The sequence below is a fragment of the Planococcus citri genome, chromosome 5, assembly GCF_950023065.1.
Source record: "Planococcus citri chromosome 5, ihPlaCitr1.1, whole genome shotgun sequence".
Taxonomy (NCBI): Eukaryota; Metazoa; Arthropoda; class Insecta; order Hemiptera; family Pseudococcidae; genus Planococcus; species Planococcus citri.
In genome coordinates, this window is record NC_088681.1 from 56,156,244 (window position 1) to 56,173,092 (window position 16,849).

At 33.1% G+C, this 16,849-nt stretch overlaps 2 protein-coding genes and 3 non-coding genes across 6 annotated transcripts in view; 3 read left to right on the plus strand and 2 right to left on the minus strand.

Annotated features, from left to right (window-relative positions):
- The first annotated feature begins 292 nt into the window (after positions 1 to 292).
- LOC135846775 (transcriptional repressor protein YY1-like) lies at positions 293 to 5,151 on the plus strand. The gene is made up of 6 exons (XM_065366057.1): positions 293 to 822; positions 1,050 to 1,182; positions 1,257 to 1,485; positions 1,561 to 1,730; positions 1,811 to 1,926; positions 3,638 to 5,151. Exons 1-5 carry the CDS (start codon positions 375 to 377, stop codon positions 1,923 to 1,925), a joined length of 1,095 nt encoding a protein of 364 aa, XP_065222129.1. The 5' UTR covers positions 293 to 374; the 3' UTR covers position 1,926; positions 3,638 to 5,151.
- Positions 5,152 to 5,934: 783 nt separating this feature from the next.
- On the plus strand, positions 5,935 to 6,007 carry TRNAA-AGC (transfer RNA alanine (anticodon AGC)). The gene has a single exon. It is a non-coding gene; the product is annotated as a tRNA-Ala (tRNA).
- A 914-nt stretch (positions 6,008 to 6,921) lies between these two features.
- Positions 6,922 to 6,993, minus strand: TRNAG-UCC (transfer RNA glycine (anticodon UCC)). The gene has a single exon. It is a non-coding gene; the product is annotated as a tRNA-Gly (tRNA).
- A 778-nt stretch (positions 6,994 to 7,771) lies between these two features.
- Positions 7,772 to 7,844, minus strand: TRNAK-CUU (transfer RNA lysine (anticodon CUU)). Its single transcript has one exon. It is a non-coding gene; the product is annotated as a tRNA-Lys (tRNA).
- Positions 7,845 to 14,206: 6,362 nt separating this feature from the next.
- LOC135846637 (BTB/POZ domain-containing protein 2-like) overlaps positions 14,207 to 16,849 on the plus strand; it is a 136,954-nt gene continuing 134,311 nt past the window's right edge. Inside the window, exon 1 of one of the 2 annotated variants that reach the window (XM_065365850.1) lies at positions 14,207 to 14,294. The gene's annotated coding sequence lies outside the window, so the exon portion shown is untranslated. The remainder of the gene's footprint in view (positions 14,295 to 16,849) is intronic. The other variant, XM_065365845.1, reaches the window with a different exon arrangement.

The following is a 16,849-nucleotide window of genomic DNA, read 5'->3' on the forward strand; positions in this document are numbered from 1 at the left end:
ATAACAAATTTTGGGAAAATTCATCAGGTAAGGCAAGAAAAAAAACTCAAAAATCTATGCAATTGAAATTTCGAATATTCTTTTTAAAAATTTATAAAGAGTAATTTAACACAAATTAAAAAATTAATCAACTTTACTAATTCAATAATGACTAAATTTTTTCATTACCTGCTCCAAATTCTCAAAAAAATCAAATTTCCATCAAAAACTATATTTTTCACGCAAATTTATTCAACAATCGTACGTTTTGGTAACACTGACCCATTCTCAAAGTCTTTATTTGTCATTGGTGTTTGAAGTTTGGTCGCCATTATTATTCGTGTATTTTTAGTATTGTGTTAGTGTAATTTGGTGGACGCCATTTTAATTTTAATATGGCGTCAACTGATTATATGACAGATGTCGGTTTGCAGCAAAACATACAAGAGATCGAAATCGAATCGATTCCGGTAGAAATTCCATGCGAAACTGTTGAAACGAGTATTTACGAAAGCCAGCCAATGCTCGCTATTCCACCTAGTATGCACGCCAGCCAGGAAATAATTCTGCAACCGAAGCAAGAAATAATACAAGTTGATAATCTAAGTACGTACGAAACTATTCCGGTAAGCGGTGAAATATTCGGTGATACGACTCCGGGACCTTCGAAAATACAAAGAAAATTCAAGAAAGTCAACCGTTTCAACAACGACGATCATTTTATGTCGCAAGAAGTCACTTTTACCGATTCCAAACCTAAAAAATGGGAACAAAAACAAGTCCAAATTCGGACTCTAGAAGGCGAATTTTCCGTTACTATGTGGGCTTCCGGAGCTGATGATGGTAAGTTTGGTGAAATTTCTCCAACCCTTATGTATTACTTCTTTAATTACGTCCGTTAAGCCGGTGCGAATATTCCATGTCTTTGTTTACATTCGTCGCTTGGCTATCGATAGGGTCAGCGGGGAAGGAGGGGTATCATAAGTGGTGTATTTACGATTTTTTCATTTCAACGATACCCGAAGATAACGACACTACCAATAATACAATCGTTAAACTTGACATTTCAGACGAATGCAGTAATCCAGAACCCGAACAAGAATACGAAGAATACAAAGAGTACGTCGACGATAGAAAATTCGCCGTTGAAAACATACCAGGGTTAGATCTCAGCGATCCCAAACAGCTGGCAGAATTCGCTCGGTATTGCATTATTTTGAAACGATATACTAGTCGAAGAAATCTTCGTGTACACGACGTTTTTGTGGTATTTTCAGGCCTCGAATGAGAGTGAAAAAAGACGCAGTCACTGAAAGCCTCGATCGTACTATCGCTTGTCCTCAAAAAGGCTGTAATAAAATGTTCCGCGATAATTCCGCAATGAGGAAACATCTTCATACTCACGGTCCTCGTGTTCACGTCTGCGCCGAATGTGGAAAAGCATTCGTCGAAAGTTCGAAATTAAAAAGACATCAACTCGTTCATACGGGCGAAAAACCATTTCAGGTGATTACTACATCTATATCGATTCCATTTAAATACGTTTTAGAACTGTTGACTGACTTCGAGTGTGTTTTTCAGTGTACTTTCGAAGGCTGTGGGAAGAGATTCTCGCTGGATTTCAATCTTCGAACCCATGTCCGAATTCATACTGGTGATAGACCTTACGTGTGTCCTTTCGACGGCTGTAATAAGAAATTCGCCCAATCTACGAATTTAAAGTCTCATATTTTAACTCACGCCAAATCAAAGTGAGTCTCGATGTTGTTGAAGACGTAATTATTTATCGATGTTCATTTGGCTGATGTTATTTATTGTACGATTTTCACAGACCGAGGCAAATAAATCGATCAGTCAGCATACCTACGAACGAATCTCCACCTCAGTTTGTACAAGTCGATGTTCCTGAAGATCCACCTCAGCATTTCATCGTTTATGCCGAATAAAGTAAATATCTACGAAGAGATATTACGTAGTATTGATATTATTTTTCACGAATTGGCATCATTTGTTTTGTTCGTATCTGTATTTGAATCATCTGTGAGCTAAAACTGGTACAATTTATTTTTTGAGAAGTGATTTCGAAGCAGCTTTTTGTTTATTTAAAGACTGATTTTTGAGAGGAAGATTAGTCAGGTCTCGAGAGTTTTTTTGATGGAGTGAACTTACGTTTCGAAGTTACTACAGTCGTCTTTCGTTGAAGAACCGAACAGTTTAGTGCCAGTTTGGCAGGGATGGCAAACTGGAACTGGAACTAATTGGAATTTCAGTTTTTTTTCAGTTTTAACTTTTTTTCCCCTACATCCTAAGGAACATTTTAAAGCAAATTTGCCCAAAAAAAGTTGGCCTTCCTTACAAAATGGCGGCCATTTTTATAGACAGGTCAGCCGAAATCGCAGATTTTGCGTTTCAACATTGGACTTGCATGAAAATTTTCAAACTTTACAAAGATAGATCGAAAGATCATGCAAAAATTTATCATTTGTCAAAATTTCAAGAGCTAAAGTGCGTTTTTCGATTTTTGGTGAATTTTTATAAATTCAATTTAGGACAAAAATGAGGGAAAAAATCAAAATTTTACCAAATTGACCAAGAAAGCTGAAATTTGGGATATACCCTATTTTCGACATACCAAATCGATTGGAAACGGTTTCAACCAGTTTTGAGCAGTTCTGGAGCCTCCAGCAGATTTTTGAAACTTGAAGTTCACACAAAATTCCATCAAATTGGAGTTGTAAAGCTAAAATTTATTCTAAAAACTAAGTTAAATACGCTACAAAGTACTGCAGGTGAATTTCAAGTCGTTTTGGAGCCTCCAGCAAATTTTTAAAACTTTAAATTTTCACAAAATTTCATCAAATGGAGATAGAAAGCTGAAACTTACTCTACACTCAAATTTTAACACCCTCTAAAGACGATTTCAGGTGGGTTCAAGTCACTTTAGATCCTCCAGCGACTTTTTTGAAAATTACTGGAGCCTCCAGTAGATTTTTGAAACTTGAAATTTCCTCAAAATTTCATCAAACTGAGATGGAGAGTCGAAATTCATTCTGCAAACTAATTTCAATACGCTACGAAGTTGACTCCTGGTGGATTTCAAGTCGTTTTGGAGCCTCCAGCGACTTTTTAAAAGGTTGTATGGCGTTTTTTTTGGAAAATTGAAATTTCCTACAAGAAGCTGGAAGCTTCAAAACCATTTGAAACCACCATGTAGTCTGCGAAGTGAATTTCAGCTTGCCAAGTCCATTTGATAAATTAATGTAGCGGGAATTTCAAGTTTCAAAAAACTACTGGAGGCTCCAGTAATTTTCAAAAAAGTCGCTGGAGGATCTAAAGTGACTTGAACCCACCTGAATTATAAGATATTCACTTCTTATTAGTTATTTTGCCAATTTCAGCTGTAAAACTATGTAAATAACTCATTTAAAAAAAAAAACAAAAAAAAACTGAAAACTGGAACTTGAAAAATGAAAACTGAAAACTAGAAACTGAAACTGGAACTAATATCATTTCAGTTTTCCATCCCTGCAGTTTGGCTTCTTTTTGAAATCGTAGATTTTTTTGCCAAAATATTTTAGAGTTTCATTTCGGATATAAAATTGATTTCCTGGCTCTGCTTAGATTTTCCATCTAATTAATCAGAATATTGTACTTTCAGATTGAAGATTCAATTCTCGAATCCGTCAAAGTTCTCGCCGATGGCAAATTCAACCAATTTGATCAACTATGACACGAGAACGTGAAGATGTACCCAGTGTTGAAGAATTTTAAAAGTGATACATTCTGACCGAAGCATTTTAAGTGTTTTCGAATCAACAAAAATTTGAACAAAAAAAAAAACGATACGGATAACCTAATTTCGGCCAAGTTTTCTCTTTTTCTAGAGATCTTCGAATCCATGAAGGATTACGAAACCGCTTCTTCTTAAAGTTCAACTCGCGAGTTAATTTAAATTCACAATCTAAAAAAGGGAAAACTTTCGGACTTTTTTTTCTTCTTTTTTTCCGTAATAAAAAAAAAACAAGGTGATATTACTTTTAAAATCCTGCAAAGTACAAAATAGTGTTATGAGAGCGAAATGATATCTGCGTGGCATTATAGTTGATTGCCTGTGATGTTTACAGTTTAATAAGCCTGATTTTTTTGTCTTTTTTTTCCAATATACCTACCATTGAGGTATATTCGACATTCTAATTCTTATTTTATATTTCACTGTATAAACGATAAGGTGTATATTGAAGAATTTTTTTATTAGTAAAATATAAGTTACATTTAAGGAATGTATTTTTTAATCGAGATTTAATTTTTTTAAGCGTTTTTCTTTTTTTTTCTACTTTGTATGTATGTATTACGTAATTGACGCGTGTGTAAGTTTTTGTAATCACTTTTTAAAAATCAAAAAATCACCTCATGGGAAGTACGTATAATAATTTTCGTTGTATTCGTAGATCGTGGAATCGCGTTCATCTACCTTCGGTGCCATTTTAATATTAGGGTTTTTGTTTTTCGGTTCTTATTCTTCCTCCTCCTCCTACTTTTTTTTTTACTATGGCGAATGTGCACCTCACACACACACACGCAGAATATTGAAATGAAAAAACGATGAGATCCCATATCAAATTCGGGCGTACAGGGTTTGTAATAGGTTACTTTTTTATGTTTACTCGATAAGCTGTTTAATATTGGTTTTTATTTTGTTTTTCGTCTGCAGAAATTTCGTATTATTTTTGAAAAGCTGGTTTGGTTGATCCGATGATCATTTTGAATTTCGTTTTGGTGCTGCGTGCCGTAGGGTTCGATGAGATTACTCAATATTGCAAACATTATACGTCTGTATATAATTCCGGAAAAGCGAAGCCGCAGTCGATAATATCTGCATGCTTATGTACAAGTTTAGTTACCGATATTCAATAGTCGAATAGAATGGGATAGTTGGTTTTCGTAAAAAGATTCTCATATACAGAGGGAATTCTTTAGTACGAAGAACTTACATACTATGATAATAATGTACTAACGTGAGACGCGACGAATAGATTCTTTTTTTAATTATCGTACTGGCTTGCTCAATTTTTAAACATTCATTTTCATTTCAACTTCTCTCGTTATTTGCATAAGTTAGTGAGTAAGTTACGTATGCGTTGGCCTATTAATAAATTTTGTTTCAAGACTGAGTACCGGTGATTTGTTGATTTATTTGTGACGATTTTATGCCATGTTTGATATTGTAGCTTGAACCTGAAACCGATCTTTAGAAGGAATTGCTCCGGAAATAACGAAAAAAGATACAGTTATCATGAGTACCGGTGATTGGTTCATTATTTTTGCATCGATTCATTATGCATTTTATGTTTGATTTCGAAAGTGAAATTGATACCTATTTTCCAATGATCCTTCGAAGAAATGTTCCAGAGAAGAGTAGAAAGAAATACCGACTGTATTATTTGTATCATCGGATTCTATTTTAGCTCGAATAGTTGAAGAAATAAATAATTGAATACTAGCCAAGAACATAATTATTTTATTACCTAGTTCATCAACTCGAATGGAGAAATTAGAACTAGAGTTTGTTTTCTTTCGTTAATCGTTACAAAATGTAAACGTTTGCAGCTCGTTGATTGTGATTGTGATCGAAAGTAACACCGGAAATGGACGACCAATACGATGAATTGTATTTAGAATACCTTTTAGCATAAAAAGCACCATTTTTTTGGGTTCTTCGTAGAAAGGAATGGCATTTTTTTACATTGAAACCGAAGGATTTCCAGCAGAAACGTTTAACGATAAGATGGCCATTGATTGTTGAAAAATTACTGTTCTTAAGCCTTTCTCAATTCGTGGAAGGTCTGAAAATATCATCGAAATCGGTCAGAAATGAACAGCAACCGGTTGGAATCATTCACGTGTAGTGTAAGATGTTCAATAAAGTATGCGAAAAAGTACCTCTAATTCTCATCTGGGGGCGTAGCTCACATGGTAGAGCGCTCGCTTAGCATGCGAGAGGTACCGGGATCGATACCCGGCGCCTCCAAATTTTTTTTCATTTTTTTTTGCTTACAATCATTTTACAAACATTTTATTTTATAAGGATATACTGGTAATAATTTTTCAATAAAAATAAAACTCATTAAACTCAAACAACAGAGTGATTATTTTTTGTTTTTTAAATATTTAAATTTGAAGTTCAATTTACATATTTGGAAATCAGAATCAGTTTCTGATTGTTGAATATTTATTTCAAAGTTGTGCAGGTGAAGTGTTTAAATTCAGTAATCAAAAGTTGAGACCAAGTACAAAATATTTACTAATTTGTTATTGAAATAAAATTTGAAAACATTGGAAATAAAATGTAAAATGAAATTCTGAACTCGTACGCTTGTAATTCATTCAAGTATTTTATTTCTAAAGTATTCCTTATTCATTGAATAAGAATTAATTGAGGTAGCACATCAATAAATTCATCTTTGCAGGCTAATAATTTTCAGAAATATATTTTTGCAAAATAATTAGGCCCATTAAATTGTTCAATATATTCACTAACGTTATTTCATTCTTTGCAATAATTTTTTGAACACGAAAATAATGCTTTGCTTTACCACGTGGCAAGATTTGTGCACAATTTATAATCGATAAAAATAAAACAAGAAAATAATTCATCGTAAAAGTACCTGCTTTAGTTTTATTTCACTTTTAATAAGTATTTTAACTTGAGAATAATATGGTGAATTAATTTTTCAATGTAGGTTATAAATTTAACTTGAAAAATATTCTTTATTATCACTTCTCATTAGTGATTCTGATTCAGTTTTAAAACAAAATCATGCTACTTTTCATTCAATTTTTTCGCATAAAAATAAAATATGCATCGTGAAATAAATTAAACATTTGTTATACTATAAAAATAAAATATAAAATATTGTAAAAAAAAATGCAAAAAATATTAGATGCGATGGCCGGGAATCGAACCCGGATCAACTGCTTGGAAGGCAACTATGCTGACCATTACACCACCATCGCATTCGATATGAAGGCTGTTTTTCACACTTCTTCAGCCTGGAGCAATGAAAGTTACCATTGCTGTGTTTCAGAATGGTCGAATATTTCGATTTGAATTTCAACGTACGTCTGGAAACGAAAATAAATCATCAATAAAAATATATTTTCAAGTATTCTACACTTCAACTGAGAAAAATTGACTCTTCTGAGTAGGCTTATCTAGTATGTATTTGTAGGTACTTCTTGTGAACGTTTTTTTCACTGCAATAAATAAAATAGCTCATGATTAATTATTTGACTCATCAGCAGGAATAAAATAATTATGTAAACCTAGACCTACTCAATTTTGTTGTAAAATAAGTTTCATTCAATAATTTTTTACTTTCAATCAGTTTTCAATCGAAGCATGATGGTTTTATTTTTCATTGAAAATAAAAATACCAGAAATTTTGTCATGTTTTAAATCATAATTTTTCATATTTTTTTCGTCTGCTTCTAGAGATCTATAAATCCTGAGATGGGAAAATTGAAGTACCTTCCTTTTAAAAAAAATGTTTTTGCGATGATGAGAATTTTCATGAATTACATACAATAAAAAAATACTTAGCATATTATCAGAACAAAAAATAAATAAAATAGAAATTTGATTTTTTTTAAAATTTGAATCACTCATTTCAATTAAGAAAATTCAATAAAAATATAAAAAATAAATTCGTGTGACAAAAACACTTCTCAAATCATTGAAAAAAAAAATCAAAATTCTCTTCAAAAAAATGAAAAATATCTCGATAAAAATAATCGCCCAACGTGGGGCTCGAACCCACGACCCTGAGATTAAGAGTCTCATGCTCTACCGACTGAGCTAGCCGGGCGTTGAAGAAATTAGGTGAAACTGCGGTACATTACCAGACACGTGTGTAGTCACATTTATCCATAGGGAAACGTACCTGAAAAGTGGAAATGTTGCTAATAATCAGGTTATTTTGGTTTGTTCGCTTCGATCGATCGAAATTTTAGAATGATTTCGAAGTTCAAATTGAAGTTTTGTACTTAGAATTTCATTCCATAAGTTTTTATTTTAATTTAGATCTCAAATAAAATCAACCAGGTAGATACAAAAATATATTTTTTAAATTCTCTGTGTCCTTCAGACCATAAGACCAAACCAAATCGGGGTTAGCTGTTTTAATAAAAAAGTTGCATTTTCAGTGATTTTGAAAAAAAATTAGTGCCTATTTGCATCTACTTAGGTACCTCTACCTCTAGCATATGTATCCTTTTGGGCACAGAATAACTGATAAGTAGGTAGGTGTAGAACTTCAATTTAAAATTATGAAAATAAGTAAAATACAATACTCACCTTTCGTACAAAAAGGTCAAAGATCTGAATCTGTCCACCTTTTCGCTTCAAATTAAATCAAAATGCTCATGGAAGTCTTGAAAATTGCTAAAAAAAAAAAAAAAAAAATTGTTTCTCTAATAATGAAAGCTAGCATTTGATCTAAGTAAAAATATACCTACTTATTCATAAAAATACTTACGAGATTGTGCAAAGCAGTTGAAACATTTTTAAGAATCAAGGAAAGGAATTGTTTTAAAAAAAGTTTCAAGAAATGAAAAAACTTGCACTATGAAATGTGAGAAATGTAAACATTTTATATACCTACTTTTTTTTTTTTTTTTTTTTTAAATCAAGATTTATTAAAAATCTTTACCTTTATTTTTTATTTATTTATTTTTTTAGTCTTGGAACAATTCCATACGATTTTGAAGATATTTCATCAAGGTTTTCGTAATTAGTTATACAAGATTTTATTTTTAAACACTTCCAACAAAGTTGTGTCAGTATTTTTTGTGCATTAATTCATTTCAAAGGCTCAAAGTAGCCAAGTTTTTTTAAATTCAAGACATTCGAGCTGTTTTCAAAATACAAAACTATTTTTTAGTTTAGTAATTTTGCACAATTTTGATGATATTTCTAGTTAGATATTCTTTTGTTTCGTGATTTCTGACGATTTTCTGAATTTAAAACAATTTTGATATTTTCCATCAATTGCAATCCTTTTTTAGAAAATAATTATTTTGATCCACTTAAATTTATTCGAGATATTAACTACAATGATTTAATTTAAGATGTATATTTACTGATATCAAGTCACTTATGCATGTAATACCTTGTGAAGTTGTGACCGTTTAAAAAATAGAATTAATATAATATAAAAAAAAAAAAAAAAAAAAAACGAATTTCGAAGTACATAATATATTTTTTTGAGAATTTGCTACATTTCAGATATAATTATAGCAATTTGGAACAATTTCTAAAATTCTAACCCAATTATCATGGTAATAATTTTCCGGTTGATTTTAAGCAAGAATTTCATTGACAAATAACACTGAGAATTTTTGTTTACCTAAAGCGAAAAAAAAAATGTTTAAAAGTTCTTTTTTGCTCGAAACGTATTTTTTTTATTAGTAAAAAATCTTTCTGCCAGTTTATTTTATTTTTATTTATTTATTTAAAAAAAAAAAAAAAGAATCGTACAAAATAGGTATTAAACTACTTCGGTAGATGAATTGTGTCAACTTACTTCGTTTTTTTGCATAAATTATAAAAGTTTTGACAGATACTTGAAGGGCTGAAAGAGAAAACCAAATTTTCTAAGCTTCATTTCAAATCGAATAATCAAAAAAAGAGGAAAAAATTACCGTAAAACTGAAATTGAAATGTTTATAATTATTTTTTCGTCTCTTAGTGTGATTGTGATTATTAAATCTCCAACGAAACACTTGAAAATTCATGAGTTTGAAACCATGTTTTAAAAGGATAAAAAACATTTGTTGGTTTTTGTTTTGTTTTTTTTTTCAAAATTTATATTTTAGATATACCTATGTTTTTTTAATTTTTAATTTTTTTTTCCAAAAAAATCTGTTTTGCAGCATCAATTTTTGATGCAAATTTTGATACAATATGTTTACAAACACTTTCGTAACAATGTGAAAGATTTTTAAAAGTAATTTTAAATAATTATTTTAACACAGGTTGAATCATTTTAAAAAGCAACTTCTTGGTTAAAAGCCTATTTGACTCGATTTTTGTCGTTATTTCAGGAAAAATTTCATTTTTAAAATTCCGAAACATAATTTGTTTTATAAAAAATATTGAAATTCGACCCAAACAAAGCGAAAATCTGATTTTTGGAATTGCATTCCATTTTTCGATCTTCAGATTTATTAGTGACGAGTTTGGGCCATCCTGCAATCTTTCAGCTGATTTCTGAATGTACAGTCAGAATAAAATTTTAACCAGTCGTAGATACTCAGAAGTCAGAATATTCATATTCCTGATAGTCCGGCATATGACAATAGGAGTAATTGCATCCCCCCCCACGCCGCGGCGATCCTCCGGGACAACATTTTTCTTAAAGGGAACATCCTAAGGAACATTTTAATGCAAAGTTGCCAAAAAAAAGTTGGCCTTACTTACAAAATGGCGGCCATTATGATTGACAGGTCAGCCGAAATCGCAGATTTTGCATTTTAATATATAGGACTTGCACGAACTTTTTCAAACTTTACAAAGGTAGATCGAAAGATCATGCAAAAATTCATCACCTGACAAAATTTCAAGTGCCAAAGTGCGTTTTTCGATTTTTGGTGAATTTTTGAAAATCAGGTCAAAAATGAGGGAAAAAATCAAAATTTTACCAAATTGACCAAGGAAGCTGAAATTTGAGATATACTCTATTTTCGACATGCCAAGTCGATTGGAAACGGTTTCAACCCGTTTTGAGCAGTTCTGGAGCCTCCAGCATATTTTTGAAACTCGAAATTCCCACAAAATTCCATCAAATTGGAGTTGTAAAGCTAAAATTCATTCTAAAAACTAATTTCAATACGCTACGAAGTACTGCAGGTGAATTTCAAGCCGTTTTGGAGGCTCCAGCGACTTTTTGAAAATTCCTGAAGCCTCCAGCAGATTTTTAAAATTTTAAATTTTCACAAAATTTCATCAAAATAGAGATGGAAAGCTGACATTTACTCTACACTCCAATTTTAATACCCTCTGAAAACGACTTCTGGTGGATTTCAAGTCATTTTAGAGCCTTCAACGACTTTTTTGAAAATTACTGGAGTCTCCAGTAGATTTTTGAAACTTGAAATTTCCCCAAAATGTTATCAAACCAAGATGGAGAGTCGAAATTCATTCTGCACACTAATTGCAATACGCTACGAAGTTGACTGCTGGTGAATTTCAAGTCTTTTTGGAGCCTCCAGCAACTTTTTGAAAGGTTGTATGACGTTTTTTTGCAAAATTGAAATTTCCTAAAAGTAGCTGGAAGCTTCAAAACCATTTGAAACCACCATGTAGTCTGCGAAATAAATTTCAGCTTGCAAACTCCATTTGATAAATTAATGTTGGGGAAATTTCAAGTTTCAAAAATCTACTGGAGGCTCCAGTAATTTTCATAAAAGTCGCTGGAGGCCCTAAAATGACTTGAACCCACCTGAAATCGTCTTCAGAGGGTGTTAAAATGGAAGTGTGGAGTAAATTTCAGCTTTCCATCTCCATTTGATGAAATTTTGTGAACGTTTAAAGTTCCAAAAATCTGCTAGAGGCTCCAGTAATTTTCAAAAAAAGTCGCTGGTGGCCCTAAAATTACTTGAACCCACCTATATTCGTCTTCCGAGGGTGTTAAAATTGGAGTGTAGAGTAAATTTCAGCTTTCCATCTCCATTTGATAAAATTTTGTGAAAATTTAAAAGATTCAAAAATCTGATGGAGGTTTCAGGAATTTTCAAAAAGTCGCTGGAGGCTCCAAAACAACTTGAAATTCACCTGCAGTACTTCGTAGCGTATTGAAACTAGTTTTTAGAATGAATTTTAGCTTTACAACTCCAATTTGATGGAATTTTGTGGGAATTTCGAGGTTCAAAAATCTGCTGGAGGCTCCAGAACTGCTCAGAACGGGTTGAAACCGTTTCCAATCGATTTGGTATGTCGAAAATAGGGTATATCCCAAATTTCAGCTTTCTTGGTCAATTTGGTAAAATTTTGATTTTTTCCCTCATTTTTGGCCTAAATTCGATTTTCAAAAATTCACCAAAAATCGAAAAACGCACTTTAGCACTTGAAATTTGGACAGGTGATAAATTTTTGCATGATCTTTTGATCTACCTTTGTAAAGTTTGAACAAGTTTATTCAAGTCCTATGTTAAAACGCAAAATCTGCGATTTCGGCTGACCTGTCGATCAAAATGGCCGCCATTTTGTAAGTAAGGCCAACTTTTTTTTTGGCAACTTTGCATTAAAATGTTCCTTAGGATGTCCCCTTTAAGAAAAATGTTGCCCCGGAGGATCGGCGGGGGGGGGGGTGCAATTACTCCTATTGTCATATGCCGGACTATGAATCCTATCATTAATCTGGAGATAATAATTTTTCGAAATCTGTTCCTGTTCCTGCAAGTGCTGATCTGAATTTTTAAATATGTACCTACTTTTCTTCTAGTTACAATTAATTGAAAAAAAAAAATCGTCCTGGATCTTGAAAAATTATGCCTCTAAATTCGTCAAACAGTGCTCACAAATGCGGTTTGGTTGTCCTTTAAGGATGCTCTTATAATCTGTAGAGATAGACACAAGTTTTCAATTTTCCATTTACTAACCTTAGCATTTATTAATACTTATTATGATTTTTTTTTTGTTTTGGTGCAAATAAATGCTTACCTAGACCTGAACCTGTTTTCTCATCAAAAATATTCGAAAAGTTTCAAAAAAAAAATTTCAAAGCTGATTCTAGCAAAAACCCTTCGCAAAAAATTTGTAAACAACTTGGATTCTACGAGTATGAACAGATTTCATCGTTACTTCTCATACTACGTCGTTTCCTTTCACTATCTAGAGTAGGCAGACAACCTAACAGACTTCTTGATATAAAAAGAGGGGTGTTCGTGGTTCAAAATGACGCGTATTATTTCAAACAAAAAAACGTTCTACCCTTATTCGTTCAAGCGCAAGCAGGTATGCTAAATACACAATACACAGGCAGGGCCTACATATTGAAGCATGCAGTTCATCGACCCCTTTTCATTTCGTATGTCTATCGTCTTTTTAACAACAATATGTACGAGTACGAGTACCAGAGTAGGTATGAGTAATAGGGTCTATTGTGTATAGAAAATTATTCACTTTCGATGTAATCTTTTTTTTCTCTCTCTATAGTGCATGCGTTTTGAAAGATTGTATATTCGGGTATTTTCACGCTCAGGTAACTTGAATTTTGTGACGAGAAAAAAAAACCAAAACCATACAGAACATGGCACAGTTCGTTTATCGAATTTCTTGAATGAAAAAGAGTTCACCTTTAACTCTTCGCTCTGCGAGTCGGATATACCTTACCTTAAAATTAAAACAATTGCCCTCATTCGGCACGTTGACTGTTGTCGGTTGTATTGCGTTGCGTTCGATACGAGGCTAAACATAATTTAAATATGTAAGGCGATTAAACTAACTATAAGACATAGGCGCATGTTCACTGACCTTTTATGAGACATCATCGATTTACTTACTCGTACCAATTCCATGGTTACACTAGATTTCCACGTACGGATGGATGGTGAATCTTCATTCAAGACTACATTTTCCTCGTTCAAGTTCAATTTTAATCAACAATCCGAGCCGTTGACCCTTTTTGCGATTGGTTCAAAAAACCCTGTATTCTACGTGTTCTCATTTTCCTTGACGTTGGTGTTGCCAAATATCACTCAAAGTCCTAAAGATACCTATCTACATAAATGCATAGGTTCTCTCGTGTTTTGAAATTATACTCGTATATAGAAAATCAAGTTCATGTTGTCGAATGCTTTTTAGCATACTTATACTGATTATGCCTTTGTTTTGTTAATTACTACACCGATACTTAAATTATGAAATTATTAACGTTGTAATGATGTGTGGCGAAGACGATAGTTTATAACGATGACGTAAATACCAGACCAGAAGTGTTCGCATTTCACCCTTAGTTAGCCGATTTTATCACCGTGACTTTTTAACTACCAACTAGATTTGTTTATTTTATTTTGCTATACGACTCTACTACGGCATTATTTTATATTATCTTAAACGTGTCGTTAATTTTCATTCATCTCGTACGACGACGTTTCGGTGACTAATGAATCGGTTCGGATTTGTGTTTTGATTTTTTTTTGCGTGCTGTGTTTCATAAAACTCGTTTTGTTTTTAATGGAATTTCTAATTCGTGATTGGAGAACCTGAATTTCACAATGATGCATCCGTGAAGATGTCTTCGAAGATTGCTTTGATGGTGAGTTGATTTTAGAATACCATATTTTTGAAAAATCAGTTTATTCCCACTTGATTGAAAATTGAAATACCTACCAGTCCTACCTATTGAAACCATGCAGTAAGGGGTCATCAGTTCATCACTATGTCAAATCACCCAGCTTTTTGCACGTGGGGTAGACGATTTTTAAAATATTTTTTATGCGGTTAGACCTCGATGAGAGGTAGGTACTAGGTAGTAGGTACCTAACGAATAGCGCAAATCGCAGTTCTAAAAGTGCATTTTCAGAGGAGATATGGGTACTCAAAGTTTTGAGGAAAATAATGATGCTGAAAAGTTGGAGCGAGGTTAACCTGAAAACTACAAATGTTAATCTTTTAGGACTTTCACCAGTGTGTGGACTCATAAAACAGCCTTTTGGAGATGAAATTGAAAATTATTTGTCTTCATTCATATCATATCATCCATTCAGCAACAATGTACCTACTACCAATGAAACTACATACATACTACTGCTACCTTTACTGATGATACAGCTCTAATAATATCCGTGAACGGAATGCGTCAGACAACCGTTAATAATTTGCAGACTTGTGTTAATTAGGGCACTTTGACTTCTTGTCTCCGAGAAGCTTGATTTTTTCCTCCCCCCTCCCACAAAATAGTGAGTTGGCAAAATTTTCTGGTTTGGACCCAATTATCCCCTCCAAGAAAAAATCCTGGCACCGGTACTGTTGAAACTCCTTTTTTTTTTTACCAAATTGAAATAATAATTAATGTTTTTTAGGCAATACAAAACAAAAGGGAAAATTTTTTAGTAGGTGTACGTGTACCTACAAGTATTTTTGCAACTAAGTAGAACCATTTAGAACCGTTTTTTGATTAGTGGAAAACCACCAAGGCCACCAGCAAAACCTCAAAGGGACCATTTAAGAATGGAGAACCATTTTGGAACAATAATTTGATAGGTAGATCTAGCCAGTCTAGGTACCATTTGGCTTTTGGGAACCAAACTGAGAACCACTCATTTTCCAATGTTCTGAAACCCACCAGTGGGTGGCCATCAGGGCCGGACCCAAAAGCACGTGGCCCACCGAGATATCCCATTTTAGCGGCCCTGTGATTTTGGGCTCTTCAATTAATTGGCCAAATTTTTTTCTCCTATTTTTTAAAGTGCAAGACACTGAGCATAAAAATTCATTCAGAAATTTTTCAATCAGCCCAGTTTTTACCTCATCCACCCAAATATGTTGCGGCCCACTGAGATTTTCTCAGTAACTTGGTGGGTGGGTCCGGGCCTGGTGGCCATCATCTGCTTCACTTTGGTATGCATTTCTCTAGAGTTGTGTCTTTTCTCCAGTTCTTCTGTTTCTCTTTCTCAACACTTCTCCCCATACCATTCTACACATTCCCATGATCTCGTTATTTAGTCCTATCTCCTATGTATTCACTACTACTTGATCTGTTATCTTTTCTTCGTTCTTCCATCAGATTCAGGCCGAGCACGCTGATAAGGCAAGTGGGACTCAAGCAGGAGACCACTTGTAATTTTACATTATTTAAAGAAAAAAAATAATTTCTAGGCAAAATTTGTTCGAAATTTACATGTTTCAAAAATTAGTAGAAAAAATTAAAACGTTTTTATAAGAAAAAAACTAAAAAAGTTAAATTTCAAGCGGTCTCTTATGTACAAAAATTGGCGCACCATGCTTCGTGCTCCACCCGAATCCAATTGTGTTTTCTTTTTTCTTTGAGTGGAATAGACTTTTCTGCTGCTGTTGTAATCTTTCGCTTCCATTCTTGCCACTTTTCTTTGATACAGGAGGCTCTCAATTATCCGTCTCCGAATTATCCGACTTTCAGGTTATCCAGTACAAATTTATCCGATTTCCATTTCGCATTATCCGACCCAACAAGGTTGGATTTGGATAATCCAAAATTTTAAATAATCACCCTAATTTTTGATTTTGGAATGTGTAAAAATATGCAGTAGGTATGCGACGTTTTGTATTCTAACGGTATCATTTTCCTTGAAATCAACTCAATTTACCTTAAAAAATTATAATTTGAGTCTGTATTTAATTTTCAGCCATGTACAAAAGTATATTATTTTTGTTTATTCGTGGTTTTTTCAATTCATTGTTCCTATTTTGAGCCAAAACTTGATTTTCTGGATGAAAAATTGTCTGCTCAAGCTTATGGGCTTTGTTTCTACACAAAAAAACTTTCATTTTGGATTATCCGACTTTTTTGGCATCCCACCCACCTTACCCCCCTCCCCCCAATTAGGTCAGATAATCAAGAGACTCCTTACCTCCCTATCAAAGAAAAAAGTGTGGATACGTATACACATACGTACGCTGATTTTTGGAATAATTATGCGTTTACGTATTCATAAAGGTACTCGTATCCGTATGCATAAACGCACGATTAGTCCAAAAATCGGCATATGTATGCGTATGAGTAAGTATACGTATTCGTATTTTTTTCTTTGATAGGGCTTGTTCTTCTTCCAACTTGTCTTCCTTTTGTTTTTCCAGTTCTTCTTGGAATTTCTTTTGCATGTGCTTTGATTT

Bases quoted from the DNA above. Each gene is read 5' to 3' on its own strand.
- LOC135846775 (XM_065366057.1), top strand. From the start codon at position 375: ATGGCGTCAACTGATTATATGACAGATGTCGGTTTGCAGCAAAACATA. The intron at 823-1,049 runs GTAAGTTTGGTG...TTGACATTTCAG, and splicing joins GGCTTCCGGAGCTGATGATG to ACGAATGCAGTAATCCAGAA. The intron at 1,486-1,560 runs GTGATTACTACA...TGTGTTTTTCAG, and splicing joins CGGGCGAAAAACCATTTCAG to TGTACTTTCGAAGGCTGTGG.